At 36.7% G+C, this 22221-nt stretch overlaps 1 protein-coding gene across 1 annotated transcript in view; it reads right to left on the reverse strand.

The window, feature by feature from the left end:
- ZNF804B (zinc finger protein 804B) overlaps window positions 1-22221 on the reverse strand; it is a 518351-nt gene that overhangs the window by 76325 nt on the left and 419805 nt on the right. The window contains exon 2 of the mRNA XM_068549317.1: window positions 17461-17604. Coding sequence (XP_068405418.1) covers window positions 17461-17604 — 144 coding nt within the window. The remainder of the gene's footprint in view (window positions 1-17460; window positions 17605-22221) is intronic.

The following is a 22221-nucleotide window of genomic DNA, read 5'->3' on the forward strand; positions in this document are numbered from 1 at the left end:
GTTTTTGGTATCAGGGTGATGGTGGCCTCGTAGAAAGAGTTTGGGAGTGTTCCTCCCTCTGTTATATTTTGGAAGAGTTTGAGAAAGATAGGTGTTAGCTCTTCTCTAAATGTTTGATAGAATTCACCTGTGAAGGCATCTGGTCCTGGGCTTTAGTTTGCTGGAAGATTTTTAATGACGGTTTCAATTTCATTGCTTGTGATTTGTCTGTTGATATTTTCTATTTCTTCCTGGTTAAGTCTTCGAAGACTGTACTTTTCTAAGAATTTGTCCATTTCTTCCAGGTTGCCTATTTTATTAGCATATAGTTGATTGCAGTAATCTCTCATGATACTTGTATTTCTGCAGTGTCAGTTGTTACCTCTGCTTTTTCATTTCTAATTCTGTTGATTTGAGTCTTCTTTCTTTTTTTCTTGATGAATCTGGCTAATGGTTTTTCAATTTTGTTTATCTTTTCAAAGAACCAGCTTTTAGTTTTATTGATCTTTGCTATTGTTTCCTTCATTTCTTTTTCATCTATTTCTGATCTGATCTTTATGATTTCCTTCCTTCTGCTAACTTTGGGGTTTTTTTCTTCTTTTTTCTCTAATTTCTTTAGGTGTATGGTTAATTTATTTGAGATGTTTCTTGTTTCTAGGTATTTTTGGATTTCCTCTTTGATTTCTTCAGTGATCTCTTGGGTATTTAGTAGCATATTGTTTAGCCTCCATGTGTTTGTACTTTTTACACTTTTTTCCCCATAATTGATATTTAGTCTCAGCATTGTGATCGGAAAAGATGCTTGATAGGATTTCAATTTTCTTAAATTTACCAAGGCTTGATTTGTGACACAAGATATGATCCATCCTGGAAAATGTTCCATGAGCACTTGAGAAGAAAGTGTATTCTGTTTTTTTTGGATGGAATGTCCTATAAATATCAATTAAATCTATCTGGTATAATGTGTCATTTATAGCTTAGTTTCCTCATTTGTTTTCATTTTGGAAGATCTGTCCATTGGTGAAAGTGGGGTTACAGTCTCCTACTATTATTGTGTTACTGTTGATTTCCCCTTTTATGGCTGTTAGCGTTTGCCTTATGTATTGAGGTGCTCCTATGTTGGGTGCATAAATATTTACAATTGCTATATCTTCTTCTTGGATTGATCCCTTGATCATTATGTAGTGTTCTTCTTTGTCCCTTGTAATAGTCTTTATTTTAAAGTCTATTTTGTCTGATATGAGTATTGCTACTCCAGCTTTCTGTTGATTTCCATTTGCATGGAATATCTTTTTCCATCCCCTCACTGTCAGTCTATATGTGTCCCCAGGTATGAAGTGGGTCTCTTGTACACAGCATATATATGGGTCTTGTTGTTGTATCCATTCAGCCAGTCTGTGTCTTTTGGTGGGAGCATTTAATCCATTTACATTTAAGGTAATTATCAGTATGTATGTTCCTATTACCATTTTCTTAGTTGTTTTGGGTTTGTTATTGTAGGTCTTTTCCTTCTCTTGTGTTTTCTGTCTAGAGAAGTTCCTTTAGCATTTGTTGTAAAGCTAAGCAAAAAACTTAGCTTTTGCTTCTCTGTGAAGATTTTAATTTCTCCATCGAATCTGAATGAGACCCTTGTTGAGTAGAGTAATCTTGGTTGTAGATTTTTCCCTTTCATCACTTTAAATATGTCATGCCACTCCCTTCTCTCTTTCAGAATTTCTGCTGAAAGACCAGCTGTTAACATTATGGGGAGTCCCTTGTACATTTTTTGTTCTTTTCCCTTGCTGCTTTTAATATTTTTTCTTTGTATTTAATTTTTGATAGTTTGATTTGTATGTATCTTGGTGTGTTTCTACTTGGATTTATCCTGTATGGGACTCTCTGTGCTTCCTGGACTTGACTGACTATTTCCTTTCCCATATTAGGGAAGTTTTCAATTATAATCTCTTCAAATATTTTCTCAGACCCTTTGTTTTTCTCTTCTTCTGGGACCCCTATAGTTCAAACGTTGGTGCATTTAATTTTGTCCCAGAGGTCTCTGAGACTGTCCTCAATTCTTTTCATTCTTTTTTCTTTGTTCTGCTCTGTGGCAGTTATTTCCACTATTTTATTTTTCAGATCACTTATCCATTCTTCTGCCTCAGTTATTTTGCTATTGATGCCTTCTAGAGTATTTTTAATTTCATTTATTGTGTTGTTCATCATCGTTTGTTTGCTAGATCCTTGTTAAATGTTTCTTGTATTTTCTCTATTCTTTTTCCGAGATTTTGGATCATCTTTACTACCATCACTCTGATTTCCTTTTCCAGTAGACTCCCTGTTTCCTCTTCATTTGTTTGGTCTGGTGGGTTTTTACCTTGATCCTTCATCTACTGCATATTTCTCTGTATTCTCATTTTGTTTAACTTACTGTGTTTGGGATTTCCTTTTTGCAGGCTGCAGGGTCGTAATTTCCTTTATTTTTGGTGTCTGTCCCCAGTGGGTGAGGCTGGTTCAGTGGCTTGTGTAGGCTTCCTGGTGGAGGGGACTTGTGCCTGTGTTCTGCTGGGTGGGCTGTATCTTGTCCTTTGGTGGGCAAGGCTGTAACAAGTGGTGTGTTTTAGAGTGTCTGTGAACTTTGTATGACTTTAGGCAGCCTCACGGCTAATGGGTGGGGTTGTGTTCCTGTCTTGGTAGTTGTTTGGCATGGGGCGCCCAGCCCTGGAGCTTGCTGGCCGTTGGGTGGAGCTGGGTCTTAGTGTTGAGACGAAGATCTCTGGGAGAGCTCTCAGTGATTGATATTACGTGGGGCTGGGAGGCCTCTAGTGGTCCAATATCCTGGACTAGGCCCTCCCACCTTGGAGGCTCAGGCCCAATACCCAGCCAGAGCACCAAGACCCTGCCAGCTAAACAGCTCAGAAGAAAAGGAACAGAGAAAACAAAACAAAAGAACAAAAACACATAAAATGGACAGAACCCTAGGACAAATGGTAAAAGCAAACCTATACAGACAAAATCACACAAATAAGCATACACATACACACTCACAAAAAGAGAAAAAGGAAATATATATATATATATATATATATATATATATATATATATATGAAAAAAAGGAAGAGAACAACCAAACCAATAAACAAATCCAGCAATGATAATTAGCACTAAATACTATATTAAGATAAACATAAAACCAGAAACAAATTAGATGCAGAAAGCAAACCCGAAGTCTACAGTTGCTCCCAAAGTCCACCGCCTCAATTTTGGGAACATTCATTGTCTATTGAGGTATTCTTCAGATCCAGGGTTTATCAAGTTAATTGTGGGGATTTAATCTGGTGCTCCTTAGACTGCATGGAGAAATTTCCCTTTCTCTTCTTTGTTTGCACAGCTCCTGGTGTTCACCTTTGGTTTTGGCCCCACCTCTGCTTGTAGGCTGCCCTCAGGAGTCTGTTCCCCACCCAGACAGGAGGGGGTTAAAGCAGCAGCTGACTAGGGCTCTCTTGCTCATTCAGGCTGGGGGTAGGTAGGTGTATGGTAGTCATAATTGGAATGTGGTGTGAGCCAGAGGCAGCAGAGGCTGGTGTGATGTTGCAACAGCCTAAGAGGCACCGTTTGTTCTCCCGGGAAGTTGTCCCTGGATCTCGGGACTCTGGCAGTGGCGTGCTGCACTGGCTCCTCGAGGGATGTTGACAGTGACCTGAGCTTGCACACAGGACTCTTGGTGGCTGTGGCAGCATTAGCAGTTCATGCCTGTCTCTGGGGCCTGAGCTGATAGCTGTGTCTCGCACCCATCTCTAGAGCTCGCTTAGGCGGTGCTCTGCCTTCTGTGGGCACACAGGGAAGGAATCCCCCCTCCTCGCACACCTCAAAACAAAGGTCTCTTGCCTCTCTGGCAGGCCCAGACTTTTTCCCAGACTCCGTCCTGTCTAGCGGTGGTGCACTAGCCCCTTCAGGCTGTGATCACGCAGCCAACCCCAGTCCTCTCCCTGGGGTGTGATCTCCGATGTCCGAGCCTCAGCTCCCAGCCCCCACCCACCCAGAGCGGGTGAGCAGACAAGCCTCTCAGGCTGGTAAGCGCTGGTCGGCATCGATCCTTTGTGTGGGAATCTCTGTGCTTTGCCCTCTGCACCCCTGTTGCTGCGCTCTCCTTCATGGCTCCAAGGCTTCCCCCCTGCCCATCCCCAGTCCCCACCAGTGAAGGGGCTCCCTAGTGTGTGGAAACTTTTCTTCCTTCACAGCTCCCTCCCAGAGGTACGGGTCCCATCTCTATTCTTTAGTCTCTGTTTTTTCTTTTTTCTTTTGCCCTACCCAGGTACATGGAGATTTTCTTGCTTTTTGGGAAGTCTGAGGTCTTCCGCCAGTGTTCAGTAGGTGTTCTGTAAGAGTTGTCCCACATGTAGATGTATTTTTGACGTATTTATGGGGAGGAAAGTGATCTCCACGTCTTACTCCTCCACCACCTTGAACGTCTCCGCTCTTGTTCTTTTTATTTTTTTTTGTCTTTCACTCTTTTTCTGCCTTCTCTAGTTTTAGTTAGGCTTTTTATATGATTCTATTTTTTTCTCCTTTCTTAGCATATCAGTTATACTTTTTAACTTCTTTTAGCAGTTTCCCTTGAGTTTGTTAAAATCACTTACAGCTAATCCAAGTCTTTCAAATAGCACTCTAGCTACTTCCTGGGTAGTGCAATTATCTTATAACACAGTATTTCCAATTCCTCCCTCCTGTCACTTATAATATTGCTGTTATTCATGGCTCTTATCCATAAGCTATAATTACTGAATACATTATTGATAGTTATTATTTTGAATAAATTGGTTTTTGTTAGATCAATTAAGAATAAGAAAATATAAGATTTATTTTACCCTCATTATTTCTTCTCTAATGCTCTTCCTTTCGTTATACAGATGGAGATTCTGACATATATATTTTCCTTCTTTCTGAATCATTTATTTTACCACTTCTTTTAAGGTAGGCCTACTGGCAACAAATCCCACAATTTTGATCATCTGAGAGAGTGTTTATTTAGCCACAACTTTTGAAGGACAATTTTACTGAACACAGGATTCTAAATTGGTAATTTTTTCTTTCAACACTGCAATCTTTCACTCTATTCTTCTTGCTTGTATGGTTTCTAAGGAGAAGTCCAGTCTAATTCTTATCCTTGCTCTGCTTTATCTAAGGCGTTTCCCACTTCCCCTGGCTTCTTTCAAGGTTCTCTCTTTGTTCCTGATTTTCTGCAGTTTGAATATGATATACCTAGGGGTGTGTGTGTGTGTGTGTGTGTGTGTGTGTGTGTGTGTGTGTGTGTGTGTGTGTATGTTTGTATTTTGTCTTTGAGCATCTGATTGGTGTCTCTGAGCTACCTGGATCTTTAGTTTATTTTGTATAATTAATTTTGGAAAAGTCTCCTCATGATTACTTCAAATATCCTGGGTTTTTTTTCCTTTCTTCTCCTACAATTATGCCTTTTGTAATTTTCCCATGATTCTTGGATATTCTGTTCTCTCCTTTTCATTTTTGTCTTTTCCTTTCAGTTTTGGGAGTTTCTATTAACATTGTTTTTTTCAAGATCACTGATTATTTCCTTAGCTATATCTAATCTATTGATGAGCCCCTCAAAGACATTCTTCATTTCTGCTACAGTGCTTAAATTTCTAACATTTCCTTTGATTTCTTATTCAAGTTTCCGTATCTCTGCTTTCATTACCCACCTATCTTTGTATGTTATCCACTTTTTCTATTAGAATCATTAGCAAAGTAATCATAGTTGTTTTAAATTCCCAGTCTGATAACTCCAACAACTTTGCCATGTTTGAGTATCATGCTGATTCTTGATCTTTTTCGTGAAACTGTATTCTTTGTCTTTTAGTATGTCTTGCAATTATTTTCTTGAAAACCAGACATGCTTTACTGGGTAAATGGAACTGATTCCTTCAGAATTCCTACACTTCAGTAAGTTGTGATTCCTGTATCCACCTGTCTGTCTCTCCCGTTTTGAGGGGAGCAATCTTCCCTGTAACCTTACTTCTCCGTTGGATCAAAGAAAAGTTGCTGCTTTTCAGGTTGTTCAGTTTTTTTCTGGTTATGTGGATGGGAGTGACAAGTTCCAAGTTCCATATATGATGGGCCAGAAACTGGAAGTGCTTATTTATTTTTATATTTACAGAATACACAGTTCTAGCACAAATGATGTTTGAACAAATGCGTGAAAGGGTGAATTACTGAATGAATGCCATACATGATTGGCAGAATTACATAACTATAGAAGAGGAACAATGAATTAAAACTGATACACATGTAAAATATTGCTTCCCTTTCTACCCTCTGGTCTTATCATTAGCATGTGTGGGCAGTGAGCTCAGGTCTGACCTACAGCTCTGGAATATTTTGGCTATTTTATTATACTGGGTATTGTTTTATTACTTAAATTACCAACGGTTAATTTATACTGTTATATGGAGGAGCTCATCTAGTACTAGATACTCAATAGATAATAATACCTAATAGGTAAAGAGAATAATATTGTCATTTGTAAATCTTGAACAATGGGATAATAGATGCTATCACTAAATATTGCAGAATTAATTTCATGCAAAATTAATTCGGTATGGAACTGTCATAATATGCTGAAATATTGTGTCAAGACCCTATAATATAAATTGAAAAAACTAAAAAATAGGATAGGAAAAGGAAACCTATAGATCTGCCAACACAAAAAGCAAATACATGGTATAGAACCAAGACTCTTCTGTATAGTTTTTCATGCTGTCTGAGATCTGACGTGCATCAAAGTGAAGTTGCTAAACTATGTTCAGGAAATAAAAGGCCAGCTAGATGTCATGGCTCCAGGGACCTAATAGCAGTAGCAAATTATTTTTTTTCTCACTGCCTAGTCCAGGCCTAAGATTAAATTAAATGAGAGAAAGCTGTATTTAACTACAAATTTATACAATCATAATTTCAGAGGTAAAAGATACACTAGAGGTTTTTCAGTTTAGTCTCCCATTTGATGAAAGAATTCCTCACACAATATTCTTAAGAAATGGCCCTCTAGCTTCCCTTGGAAAGCATACCTTATAAAATATGCCTCCATCACCTCTGTTGAGTACTTATGCTAGGCACTCGGTTAGGGGTTGTCATGCATTTTTAAAATTGTCACAACACCTCTCTGAGGAAGGTAGCATTGGTCCTATTTTACTAAGAAATAAAGGAGGTAGTGGGGTACAGGGAAAGAAAGAAAGAGAGAAAGGAAGGAAAGAAGGAAGGAAGGAAGGAAGGAAAGAAGGAAGGAAGGAGGGAAGGAGGGAAGGAGGGAAGGAAAGAGGGAGGAAGGAGAGAGGGGAAGGAAGATATGCACCAAAACAGACAAGGCAGACCAGACTGCTGAGGTGAGGATAAGCTGATATTAATCCAGCAAACCCCTGCTACAGAAGTAGAACTGGAAAAGTAGAGCCTGGGACTAGAAATAGGAGAATTGGCTTAAGTATACAAAGGAACAAATGAGCCATCAGATCCCTAGCCTATTCTGGCAGAAGATGGAGGCTTGCTCTCTAGAGAAAGTGAACCAGCATAGGATCTAGTCTTAGGAACATCTGATTCATCTTAGGCCTAAGCTATAAGACCATTTAAAATGAGGACGTTAAATGGAAATTTCATACTGGTGAGGCTCCAAGTTTTCTTTCTGTTTATGTCTTTCAAAAATCTACAGATGTTGACACTTGGAGGTCACCCAATGAAAAAAATGAATTACTGCCCTATCACACCTGCCAAACTCAACCCACACATACAAACCTTCCAGTCAAATTTTTGTTCCCTCAGTTATAAACAAGAATGTCAGATAAACAGCCAAGTACTACATGATATTTGAGGAAGGCCTCTAGCATGTAAACCATAGGTAAAACCAAATGTGCCCTTGCTCGTTCTCTTGCTCTCTTCTCTGTCTTTCTCTTTTTCTCTCCCCACACACATACACACTCATACAATGTAAACAAATGTTCAGTAGAAAAATTGGAAGATAAAACTGGGAAAATCTTTATGTTGACATAAAGACTAATATACAGAAAATAGTAAGATTTGGAAGATGCATGTTGGAATTCTAATATCCAAATAAAAGGACTTTGAAAGAGAAGAAAGAGTAGAGGAGGAAATTATCCAATAAATGATTTTTAAAAACCTCCCAAAACAAATGATCTGACTTTCCAAATTGAACTACCCCATGGGGTTCCCTGCACAGTAACTGAAAAGCAACTCACTTCAAAGCAAATCAGTGTAGGATGTTAACCTATTAGGAGTCTTTGGAGCACTGTGCATCGCCTTATCTCCCAAACTTTGCATTGGGCATTCCCTCTTCCTGGAATACTCTCCCTCAGATAGATGGCTATCATTGATTGTTCCCTTATATCTTTTAGGTTTTTGTTTATTTCTGTCTTTTCATTAAGGTTTTCACTGAAACCCTTAATTAAAATTCTATTTGCCCCATAGCACTCCCTATACACTGTACTCTTTTATTTTCCTCCATAGCAGGTAGAACCATCCAATGTCCTATGTATTTTATATCTTCATTTTCTGTTTTCCCACACTTACCATGATAGCTCCAGAGGATGGATATGATTGGTTAGTTTCTAAAAGTAGTCCCAGTATTTGGAATAGTGTCTGGTACGTAGCAGGCACTAAGGAAATGTTTGTTATAAAATGAAATGATGAAGAGGAAAGTCTAAAAGTTTCTGAAAAGAAGGATTAAGAACCAAAATGACATAAAGTGTTAGTTTTCAACAGCAACACTAAAGGCTAAAACCCAGTTGAAAAATAAATAAAATGTGAGCATAGAATAAACACATTTATATTTACTGACAGACAAGGGCCCCCAAATTTTACCTTGTGTGTATTCTTCCTTAGGAAGCTTTTGGAGAATAGGTTCCACCAAAAGGAGGAATAAAATAAGATATAGGAAATCATGAGATCAAGGAAACAAGGACTACAATCTAAGAGAGAAAGAAAAGCATTCATAGGATGATGATAAAGAGAAGCCCCAAAAGAACAGCTGTGCAGCAGGTCTGGAAGGCAACAGGGTAACAATGGAGCAGAAAGACCGAGGAATTCACCAGAAGAGGGAGGGGCTGGACATGGACTGATCTATTTTTTCATTTATCTGATGTTTCGTAATCAGACTTTTTTCTTATGTATGGTAAATAGTTCAGAGATGAATTAGAAATAGGCAGTGGTTTTAAAAAATTGAGCAAATATAAAAATAAGGCAGTTTCTAACTCCAGGAAAAAATAGGTATACAAGAAAGAAAATATAATTATAAAGTAATCACAGTACCTTATGAGGGTCACATAAAAAAAAATCTACAAGTCACAGTGACATAAATTCTGATCATTGACTTAACAACACAATAAAATACAAATCCCTATGGATTGACAAGATATAAGTGAAAACATATGAAGGCAGACTAATGTGTATAATATAATCACATTTTATGTTTATGTTTTATACAAGAGTTTATGACTTGATAATAAGTATTTAGAAACTTATCTAAAAAGATATGGACCAAATTGTAATTAAATACTATTACTTAATGTTCCATACTTATATATTCCTTAATTTTTAATATAAACAAGTATCTAAGCATTCCTTTTAAGAATTAATTTTGTATAAAATATAGATCCAAAATGTAATTTAACTTTTACACAGTATTTCAGTTTATGTGCATCATAATTTAGCCACTTTATTTTCATTGTATGTTTAGATTGCTTCTGGTATTTTTCTATTTTAAATATCTTCATGTATAAATCTTTGGAATTAATGTGATTATTTTTCTAGAATGCATGCCAGATGGAATTGTTTATAGGAAAAATTCACATTTTAAGTCTTTGATAAGTAATCCAAAGCTGAACATCAAAAAATTGAGACAATTTATATCCCCACAAGCAATGTTTAACCGTATCTATTATCTCACATCTTGTCAACACTGGGGAGTATTCTTTTTTCATATTTGACACCTTTTCTTTGAAGAACTCTTCAAGTTTGTATTTATATGATTGCAAGTGAGGTAGACCATGTGTTCATATGTTGTAAGCCATTGACAGTCTTCTGAATGTACCCCTCTCCTTTCCTCTCCTTGTCACTGCTGTAAATATTTCAGTCATATCTCTTGGGCTCTTAGGCTCCCATCTGATGTCAGAGCCAAGCTCTCTTCCTTGTGTTCCAACCCTTAAACTGCTTCTAGGTTTTTTCTTCTAAGTCACAAATCTGATAATATCATTTGCTTGCTTAAAAGCCCATGAAGACTAGCAATTTCCCATAGAGTAAAGTCTAAAATTCTTCAAGTGGAACACTACTTCAACATTAATATGGGCTCAAGTATTTTCTTAAATTATAAAAATGTGTTTTCATGACAGCCTTTGCTCAATAATTATAAAGAACTTGGGATTAGAGAGCTAATTTTGCTCATTATAGTATTCACTCTAACTACCTAAGAAGTGATTAAGGAGTGACATCACCAAGATGGTGACATAGGTGATTGCTGACTTTGTTCCCCCTCAGGAGAAGAACAACTAATAACTATTCAAGAATAAGACATCACTGAGAAAATCCTACAACACAGGGGTGAGGCTAAAGCACCCCTTGCACCACAGAGACCAAGACACTAAATTAGAAGGTGAGAGAAGCAGTTACACATTGATTGCATTGTCCCTCCCCCAGGCCAGTGCAGCACCACATGGAGAGGTCTCCCTTCAGCCTCCAGTTTCTCCAACGAGCAAAGAAAACCCAGGGGGGGACAACCAATCCCTACCCCCAGCATTGTGGGTCACTTTGTGGGAGCCCCTACTCTGATCTTGCCCCAGATTGCAAGTGAATCTTCAGGGCTCATCCACTGGGACAAAGAATTGGGGTGAGGGGTCTTGATGACACTTGGATCTTGGCAGACTGAGTTCATACCTACAGTGCCCAAGTAGTAATCCCAACCAGCAACAAAGTGAAAAGATAACCTATGAAAGGGGAAAAATATTATCAAGTTATATATCTGATAAGGGGTTAATATCCAAAATATATAAAGAACTCATACAACTCAGTACAAAAACAAATAACTCAACACCTACCATAGTTATCACTTCATGATATAGGTAAATAAACGGAATATGCCAAAAATCACTGAATTGTACATTTTTAAACGATTAAAATGGTAAATTAAAAAAATCATGCTGTAACCTGAAACCTACATGGTGATATATGTCAATCATATCTCAATAAAACTAGAGGAAAAAAGAAGTGATTAGTCAATGATGGTAGAATATATTGACAAAAGACAGAGTAGCAGGGTCAGTTCTAGAAACTCACTTATTCAGCTACTCATTCATTTAAAAAATATTTATTGAGTCATTACTATGTAGTAGACACTGCTCTAAGTTCTAGAAATACAGGGATACATGGCCAATAGGGCCAACAATGCCCTGCTCTTCTCTTTGTGGAGTTAATGGCAGGGAAGGGGGGAAGGGGCAAAAATTTCAAAAAGTAAATAACTTTTTTTTTTTTTTTTTTTTACTGAGTATTAAACAATGGTGTGCTGGTATATCAACTCATGGAAAAATCAAATGAAACATATAAAGCCCTATTTGTAGTGTTTGTGGCTCTCCCACCATGGCTGATTTCAATGCACCAGTGGTTTAAGAACCAGCTCACAAATTTCTTGAATATTAAACAGTTGGCTCTGGAGAGCCAGTGTAGGTTGACTCCAACCACCATTGACAGTGCCAATAGGGTATTATTTGGAGAAGTGGCAACATTCTAACTTGAGTTAGAATGCAAAGGAAAGATCCTACAGAAGAGATGACATTGAGCTAAGACACAAATGAAGAGAGGAATCAGAAAGTTGAAAGTCATCTGAAAAAACAGCTCTGGAAGAAAGAGATATGGCAAACACACTAAGGCAGGAAATCACTTAGCACATCTGAAAGACAGAAAGAACAAGAACATAGATTTTTAATTTATTTTTCATCTGGGAGTTCACCTTGAGATCAAAAGGTCTGTTAGCCAGGGTGAAAGCAGTATTTTAAAAGAGGTGAATTATGATTCAGAAGCTAAGATCAGTTTTGGTTCTTTTGTACTTCTTTGCTAATAGTTTCCAATTACTGCTGGGTAATTCTTGGGGGAGGGTGGTGGCGCAGATATAGAAATATAAAATCTACCAGAAACCTGGGTTTATAGAATACAAAATACAGCAGGAAATAAGTATTATTCTATTTTACCAACATTTATGGTTCTCAGAGTGTTCATTCTAGACACTCTAGTCTATATTTCTTCTTCAATCTTGCCAACCCTACAAATTAACTATATTTTAAAATCCTGTTGCCATATTAAGATGACTAGTAGCTTAAATATACTAGGCTGAAATGTATCATTGGGCAGTATTTGGATAAAATATAAATCAAATTGTAGGAACAAAGCAAGGAAAATTGGATTAAATTCATTTATCAGCTTTGGGAATCTTTTCCCTTTGGAGTCAAGATGACAAAAGATAATTCTGTTTTGTTTATTCTATCTTGAGCAGGTAGAGATGGGGAGAATCCAAAACAACATTTTAAGAATGACTCAGTTGAAGTTCAAATCCAGGCTTGAGAAGTGAACAGCTCCTCCTGAGTGAAAATAAATCCTATAGTGAGGCAAACGAAGATTAGGAGGATTAAGTGTCACATGTGGAGGATCTGAAAGTGGATTTGTTGTTTATTATGGAAGGTATTTTTATGGGTTAATTGTATGGGGATCCGGTTCATTTGTTTTTTCTAAGCTGAGATGAGCCAGTATGTCTCTGGGGCAGGAGAGACTTGTGCTGCTTGTGAGAATGTGTATTATTTGTTTCAGTATTATGCATTAGCAGCTAACAGTCCCGAGAAAGGGATTATGACTTGGTAGTCTCAGAAGGAATGAATTGTTACTGACATGTTAGCTATATTAATAGTTACAATACTCTCTTTATCCCAGAGATTGTAATTTGTATACACGTTCAAATTGCTCTAGTAATAATGCTCAACATTTACACAGAATTTTAAAAAGTTCAAGGCAATAGCTAAAACAATCAAGTTATTTCCAAAAACATGAGTTAGGTATAGAATGTGGCTGTCAAAACTGGAAATTCAATTTTTCCTTGTTGAAGAAATAGAAAAAAATCAGCTTTGTTACTGATAAACTTTTTCTACAACATATCTCACTTTTTATTAAATTATAGAAAACATTATTAAATGTCCAATGGAATTAGTTTAAAGCTATGAATCCCAGATTATTTTACTTTATTCTTTAAAGTTATATATTAGCTTACTTCTCTAGAATCACAATAAATCTGTAAATAATGTAAGCTTTGCAATAAAATAAACACATAGGACTGCAATTTAGATACAAGGTAACACAAAAGCTTTAGAAATCACTTATTAAAATGAAGGATCCTGAGTAATTATAAGTGAGAGAAGGAGGTAGAGAGGTAATTCAGATTACCCTGTTTCTAGCTCTAAACTATTCTATTAATGAGTAATAGAATTAATTCCATGTGAATTTGGATTCACTTCTAAGTGTACCAAAAGACCATATTGTTGGAAGTTCAGCACAAGAGGCCAGATATTTACTCTGAATCCACATGGAAAATAAAATTAAGGCAACTGTTCATATTACTTAGGCCAGAAAATACTCTCATCCAAATCCCCACTACCATCATTATAATCAGCATCACAGTCAAGAAGAGCCCTTACTGAAGCAAGAACCAAATAGACATATTTAGCTTTGGGATTTGGAAAAAAAAAAAAAGATTTTGCATATTTTACTTTAGTGCATATTTCCTATTTCTTGTACATAAAATTCAGTTTCATTTAAAAGGCAAATTGTAAACTCAGCTTCATTTAGAATTCAGGTAATTTTCAAAATATTTTGGGCCAAAATAAATCTTTAGATGGAAGTATTTCAACATTTATCTAAGAAAGCAGTTTTATGAGGTCTATGGCAAATTTAATTATTCCAATGTTTCCCAAAGTGGGCAGCATGTACAAAATTCTGTACAATATGAATGTGTTGATCAAAAGGAATTTGGAAAATGCTGTTACTCAGCTTAGCATGAGATCTCAGCTTTTTTTATATCTGGATATAAGTTGTCAGTCTATGTATTAAATATACTGAAGTATATGTTGAAATACAGCCCCCAGGCATCCCAGACAGAGGGAAGATTATGAGCCAATAAGAGCAGGTGGGAAAGCATAATGAATCTTTTAAGAAAGTATAAGGAAAGTCTGGGGTTGCAGGAGATAAATCTGGAAATGGATTCCAGAGCCAAACTGTGGACATTTTGAATGACAGACTAAGTAATTCAGACTTTTTAAAAAGTCAGCCATCAGCCACTGACACTTTCCAAGGAGGGGAGTGACAGAATAAGTATGGTAGTTTGGGAGGATCAATCTGGCTGAAAATGGATAGCTTGGTGTGGAGAAGGGAAAATACTGAGGCAGGGAGTCCAGTTAGAAGGTCCTAGCAAAAAATCAGGAGTGAGATTAAACATGAATGGTGAAAAGAGAATGCAAAAGGAAGAATGAGAACAAGGTCTATTGCAAGAGAAGAATGGAAGGAATGAGGGACAGTTTCAAAGATTTTTAAAGAGCTCTCCAAGAGACTGATGGTGACTTTAGTGATCACAGTGAATCTTTTGCAGCTTCTCTGGGTTATGCTTGATACAGGTTTTCTACCATAAAGGACTTTCCATTCTTGGTTGTTTAACATGGCTAACTTATAATTCATTCTTTAGGACTTCTAGGTCACTTGTCATCTTTTCATTCTTAAATAATTTTTATATGTTCTCTTAGTATCCTAGATATACAAATTCTACAATATTTAAATCAATGTATTTTAAAGATTGATTAGGTAGATTACAGGTTCCCCAGTCAGATTATAGGCTCCCTGAAATTAGGGATTAAATTTGTCCACTTTCAACAGCCAGCACAGTAGCACATAGTGGAAACTCAATCACTGTTTGAACAAGGAGTGTGCCTAGGAATCTTAGAATGCTAGTAAGCCTAAAGAAAGACAGAAATGGGCAAATAGATGGAATATAAGGATTGAGGAAAGGTAGTTTTATCAACATGTTGGAAAGCCAACAGAAATAAGATTGAGGAAAGTGATAAAAAGGGAAATAGATGAGGCAGAATTGCAGAGTGAAAGGCAGGCTGTAGAATGCAGATCTAGTGTGGAGAATTCACCCTCTGGTAGTCCAATACTTCCTACTGTTTTCAAAAGAGGCCTCATACCCCTCCATTTCCTCACCTTAGTTCCTTGTGTTTCCACTTTCAAGAATTCCACCCCATCTTGAGCCTCTTTTTCAACATTTACACATGTACACTTAAAGCACAGGTCAAATGTCACTATCCCCTGAGACCTTCCGTGGTCATTTATTTCTCTAAATCTCCAGAGTGACTTTTTTCTTAATATGCAGCCTGAAGCACTCCTACATAAAATTCAGGTTAGGTGATACTTTTGGGAAGTTTGCCTTTATAGACATATTCTATCTAATAAATGACAAAAGGATGATAGAATTAGAATCATCATTTTACAGCTCCAAATGAAGTAATAGGTTTAAGCAAATGATCATCTATGGATACAAGAACTATTAGTGGAAAAAGGTTGGTGAGGTACTTAATGATGGATGGATCAAGGCAATAGTATCTGAACCCACTGATCAAACTTCAAGTCATAAAAAGAAAGAAAACTAGACATCATACATCTCCTTATGGAAAGACACAACACATCCTCTAATATATTTTTACCAAGAAAAAAATGTTAACCTGCATTTGACTAGATTTTATCTGTAACAACAAGTTTAAAGGAAATACAGAAGACAGAGAAAACGTGCAAAGACAACACTGGGTTGTATTCAGCAAAATCTCAAATTTGTGAAACAATACAGTTTTTCAACAAATAAATTGCAAGGAGTAAAATTTAAAGAGGGAGTGAAAAACCCATAGTTTAAATATATATTAAAAGAAACTTAAAGATGTGTCAACCAAAAGTGTGATAGGTTTGGATCCTGATTTCAACAAACCCAAATTTATAAATCATTTATTAGACAAATGAGAAAACAAGACCACCCACTGATACCAAGATACTGTTAATTTTTAGATACGATGATGGCTAGGTTGTTTAAGCATCATTATTCATCCTGAAATACTTTCAGATGAAATGATACAATGTTTGGAATTTGCTTCAAAATAATGCACGGTGGTGGCAGGGGTGGGGAAGTGAGTGGTGGTGCTATAAATGAAACAAGACTGATTGCTGTTGGAGTTGGATAGTAGCCACATAGTTCATTTTTATGTATGATTGAAAAATTCTATTTTGTGTCCTTTCAAAATACAAGCTCCTGTGCTCCATCTTAGAACTACTGAATTAGAATATCTAAAGGAGAATCTGGAAATCTGCATTATTAACAGGTTCCAAAGTGATGATCATGCACACTAAGATTTGGGAATCATAGTCCTAAACAATTTATCCCATTGTTCTTGCTCTTGTCAGAGACATCCAGTCAATTATATATGCATGCTGTATCTTTAAAGTTAGAAATTGTGTCTTGCATCTCCCAAAGCCATATATTTTATATGTGCTCAATAAATATTAGTGATGTTAGTCAAAACCTTTATTGCTGTTCACTCTGAATAAACATTCTTGGTCTAGAATATACAAGACTTACCCATATATTCAAAGATATTAGGAGTGTGCACCTTCTCAGCTCTTAGCAATGATCCTCTGGCCATGTGGAATTTCTTTCTTAGTGGTATTTAACACTCCTAATTCCTAAAGGGCTAGTATTCTCATACCTCATGCAGCAAGGATAAAATTTAACAGATGAGAATAATAACCTCCTCTTTCACAGACAGATAGAAATAGAGAATCTTAGCTTCCCTGTGTAGAAAAAGAAAATGAAATGTGAAGTGTTTATACCTGCCATTACCCCTCAACTTTGCCTTTGTCAAGATTTTCTTTGTTTGCAACGGTTCATTTATTAAGTAATCACTTTGACCCTCCTAAGAGGGTATTCTTGGGAAAATGTAACCTTATATTGAGAATTTTTTTCCCAAAGACTTAGTATTCCCTATACCTTGGAACTCTTGAAAGAACTCTTTGATAGATTCTGTCCTAGTACTGGTCCAGTGTTCTAGTTCTGCCACTAAGTAGCTAGGTGGTTTTGAATCTGGCACTATTTTTAATGGGTCCTGGTTTCCCCACATATATAACTCTAAAATAAATGCCAATCTACTCTTGGATCATCTGTAAGTTAACCTAGAGTTTTACATTCCTTCTAGGAAAAAGTATTTCACCCAATATTTAAACAGAAAACACAACCTTCAAGAAAAAAAAGGTATAAAATGGTTTTACCTCAGCATCTTAGACAAGGATAAATAAGGCCAGTTGCATATGTTGTGTTCTGAAGTTATAAATCCAGGAATATGAAGGCTATTTCCCACTTTGACTTACCTGCTTATGAGCATGATCATAAGAATTAATATGATTGTCAAACTCCTGGTGTTTGTGGTACTGCTTGTCACATAATTCACAGTAAAAGTTTGCCTTTACATCTTCCAGGGCCTTTGCTGTGGACTTCTCCTTTTCTGGAAAATCCTTAAAAAAAAAAAAGGCAAAAATGTTGGTTACATTTCGCTCTAATAGCATAATCAGATCTCATATTAATCAAGTTGGTATTTAATTTTACTGGGACTAAAAGGATATGGTTAGTCACATTACATTTCAGAAATTCATGGCACTGTGGAAGCAACTTTCAGCTTAGCCTTATCCCTAAGTTGTCAATAAACACATAATGACTTATCCTAAAGGAGCCCTCAGCTGCGGTATGGTCATTACTCAATCTTCTTCTTGCCACCCATTTCCAGGTGTGGTTCTGCTGACTCATCTAACTGGAATACTCACCCCCACTTCCTCTGCCTATCCAGTGACCTATCTGAAACACTGTAAGACCTCTCCACTACAATATTTTATTGGGGCACTGATTGCATTGTTTTATATTGTTCACCAACGGCTCGTGTTTAGTCTCCCTGAGATCATGTGTTGGGACTTACTATTCTCTCTTCACACAGTGCCTTTCCCACCTTGTTAAATTGGTGAGCTTCTACTCCTTTCCCAATACCCAGCTCTTTGCCCCCTCTGGGAATCATTTTCCATGACATTTCAAGGAGGAGAAAGCCTCCATTATGTTGCTTATTACTAAACACATCTATGATCATTCCTACCTTGTCTTTTTCATAGACATTTCTTTCTTTGATATTACCCCTTACATTTTTTGTATTCCACACAATTCCATCTGCGGCCAACTGAATTATCCACTCTACACACTCTCCCTGGGTGACCCCATTCATACTATAGTTAGAGCCTTATGTATCCATAATGTCTAACTCCAGCCTAAGCTTCTCCCACAAGCATCAGCTCCTGCTAGACATTGCCAATGAGTGTACTGCACAGTTTTCAAAATGATTACACTTACAATTTTGACTATGCTCTATCTCAAACAGAATTTTGGCCATATCACCCTCCTGCTTAAAATCCTCCTGAATTCTCTCATTGCCTATAGAATAATAGTGACAAATGCTTATTGAGCATAAACAATGTGCCAGGTATTAGGCTAAGTATGTGAATTATCTCATTTGTTCCTCACAACAGCCCTATAAAAATAAATTCTATTTTAATCTACATTTTACAGATGCATCAACCAGCACTCGGAGAGATCACACACTTGTGGTCACTGAGTTAGCAAGTGCAGAAAGGACTTGAATTCAAATAACCAATGCCTACCTCCTTTGTTAGTAAACAGCTGTGCTTTACTATCTCCCTTTAAGGCCAATCCCCTTAATATACCATACAAGCTCCTTGCTACCTCATCAGTGGCATTTATATCAATCCATGCTCCCATGTTACCCTCTTTAATTCTATTAGCAGACATGCCACATGATATTAAAAGATTTGTTTTCATGTCTATGGCTCCCATAAATCTTTTGAAGGCAGGAACTGTTTTATTCATTTTTGTGTCCACGGTGCCAAACGTATTGTCTAGCCCAGAATAGGTGCTTATTTAATATGCATTACATAAATTAATAGATAATGCTGGCTTACATATTCATGCCTCCTACCATTCTGCAAGTTCTTCTCTATTATCCCAAGGCCTAAATAAAAGAATGACTGGCACGTAGAGGATACCAAATAAATATGCATAAAGAATGGGTGAACAAAATAAAGAATGGATTTCAGCTTTGTTTCTCCAAAATGACTAACCTTCTATACAAAGAACTTAGGCCATAAACCTAAATCATAGGGATATCACTACCCAGACAAGAAAGCAAACACAGGGAATTTAGGCAGATTCTACAGGGTTGGGAGAAGTGATGGGGCAATTAATTCAGACATGGAACATAATGATTCAAGCCCAAATATAAGTGTCTAAAACACATGGCAAGAAGCAGGAAGGACATGAGTAACATTAATAAAGATCAAACTAGACAAAGTATCTGGATTGCCTATCTAAGAGAGTTGACGTAGAAATGTGGTTACATTCTAGGCTAATGAGGCAAATAAAAGCTACTTGACAGGATGTATCCAGTAATGAGAATGTGGATACCGATTTCAAGACAAAAACCCAGTTACTCAAAGAATGGAGATAATATAGTCACTGGATAATTGAGGGAGCAGTATAGCATTGAGGTAGAGCATATCTTTTGATGCACTACACTTAGAATCAGGGGAAACCATTATTTTTCACCCAGTCTTTCTCACTAGAAACTTGTTATGCCCTTTCTCAGTATAATTGCAGGGATTGGATTGGAACAGGGACTACTTTGGTTTACCCATAGTTCTTCTTGCTTTATGATGAGCCAGGAACAACAGCCTCAGAAAACTGGCCATGTGCCTTGGATATTGAGCAACTCTGCCTCAGCTATGTTAACTGGGAGTGGAGTAGGGGTGGCGACTGAGAATTCAGGGTGAATCTGTAGTTAAAAATGTGTATTCTTATTATTCCAGATTTTGGAGAGGATTTTGTGACAATAGCTCAATGGCCAGGAGTAGAGCTTTTCCACTTACTCTTGGCATCTATATCTAAACATTTTTTATTTCTAAAACACACTTTAATTATGATATTATAATATATGACTCTCAATGAAAAATGTTATGAGAGTTCTACCAACATTTTAGTCATATACCATCTCCTACAAGTGTTTACATTTTACAAAACCATCAGACTAAATTACATGCCCTGTTTCTTGCTTCATTTTTCTTGCCGGGAAGTGGTGCTGATATACCCGTTTCTCTTCCCTACAAGGGACTAATGATATTCCCACAGCATATCCTAGGCCCCTTATTAAGAGAGGAATATATCCCACCTGTGGGATATAAATGCCATGAGCAAAACATTCAGAGTTCACAATCCAGTGTGTCCCTCAAAGCCAGAAGTAAAAGCATAAACCCAACAGCAGTGACTAGGGAATAGAAATGGGGAAACTGAGGCCTGAGAGTAGAAATATCAGGCAGAGGAGACTACAAGCCAAGAGTTGGGTAGGGATAGAGGAATCATAGAGGAAAAGAAAAAAAAACAAAATCCTTAAGAATTTTTGGCAAAACTTGAAAACTGAGATTAGAGCTGGAGCTGACTTTTAGTAAAAGAACTATAAATTAGTGGTCCATGGTATTACTCAGCATAAGGTAGACCTGCTTGGAAGTGTCAAAGTGGACTACCTATGGAGATGGAGATGAGTTGGTCCATATCTATGTGCCAGAAGGCTGGAGGGTAAGGTCTCAGACTAGTAGGGGAGGTATCATGTAGTCTATCTAATCCTACCATTTAGCAGAAGAGGCAACTGATGTTTAGCAATTTCGTGATTAGAATAAAATCAGCTAACAGTAAAGCAGGGGCGCACTTCCATTGTATCATGCTGCCCCATCCACTCAATCATTCATCCATTCATTTAACTACACATTCATCGCCCTATTATCAAGCACTTAGTCAAGAACCTCTTGTTAAGCAACTTGTAATCATCAGTTTCTTACTAGGTCTCTACCTCAGAGTTTTACAGTCTAGCATGGAATAATTACATATGAACTGGTAAACACTATAAATTGCAATACAGTGATAATCATAAGTTGTTATAGAATTTACCTAGTTCATACTAGTTAAGAATAATTTGAAGAAAAAGTCAGATTTTTTTTCTCTCTCTCTTTTTCACACGTAGCATTAGATACACTGAAAGTTCTCAGCATTTCTTGCCTTTTTGTTTAATGACAAGATACTTTTACTGGTCAAATAGCTTTGAAGGCAAATCAAGGTGAGATTTACTCTCTGAAATAATTACAGTCTTTAAATATATTGAGATATGGAGTAAACATGAAAGGAGTAAATAACCACCTATTCTCAGTATCAGTAAATTTTTAAAATTAAAAGTGAATAAAATTCATAATAATACATTAGACATATAACATTTGATGTATAGCTGTATCATTGATTTGCTAGTTATACAAATTTCCCTTCTCACAGTTTGCCTAGAAGAGGAGACTTTGGAAGCTTATTTAATAGAAAAAATAACATTTATGAAATAAAAGAAAACTTCTTGTTAAGCATTCTCAGTGATCCATTAAATGTTGAAAATGAATTATAAATTGCATATGACAGTTATCTTAATAAGTCATTTTTAAAACATTAGGCATTGTCAGTGGGCAATTATGTTGCAGTTCAGTAAGAATTCCATAGTAATTAATTACTTTTCATAATTAATATTTTGGGTGCAAAGAGAGAAAATATATTTTTTCACACCAAGAATTTTACATTCATGCGTATAACAAGTGTGTCTGTAAAGTGGCAAGTATTCTGACTAGGGTAATGTGTTTAGCTAGAAATATGTATGTTTGGTACCAAATTATTTTTATTATTGTAATGATGCTTACACACTAAAATCCATTGCTCTCCCTTTGTAAAATAGAAATCTGCCAAGCACTTCACGTTTGTTAACTCAATCTTCACAACGACTTTACGAAGTATCATCTCTTATTATCCCATATAAAGACATGGAAGACAAGGCACAAACACATCTAGAAACTCACTCAATGCTGAAGAGCAGAGACTGGATTCAGACTCAGATCTGCCTGTCTTCAGAGTTATTAATCACCATGCTCATGGCTGCCCTAATTAGCCTTTATCCAGATGCCGCATAATTCTAAGCTGTCTCTGCTAACTATTTTGGT

Source organism: Eschrichtius robustus, chromosome 8 (assembly GCF_028021215.1).
Source record: "Eschrichtius robustus isolate mEscRob2 chromosome 8, mEscRob2.pri, whole genome shotgun sequence".
Classification (NCBI taxonomy): Eukaryota; Metazoa; Chordata; class Mammalia; order Artiodactyla; family Eschrichtiidae; genus Eschrichtius; species Eschrichtius robustus.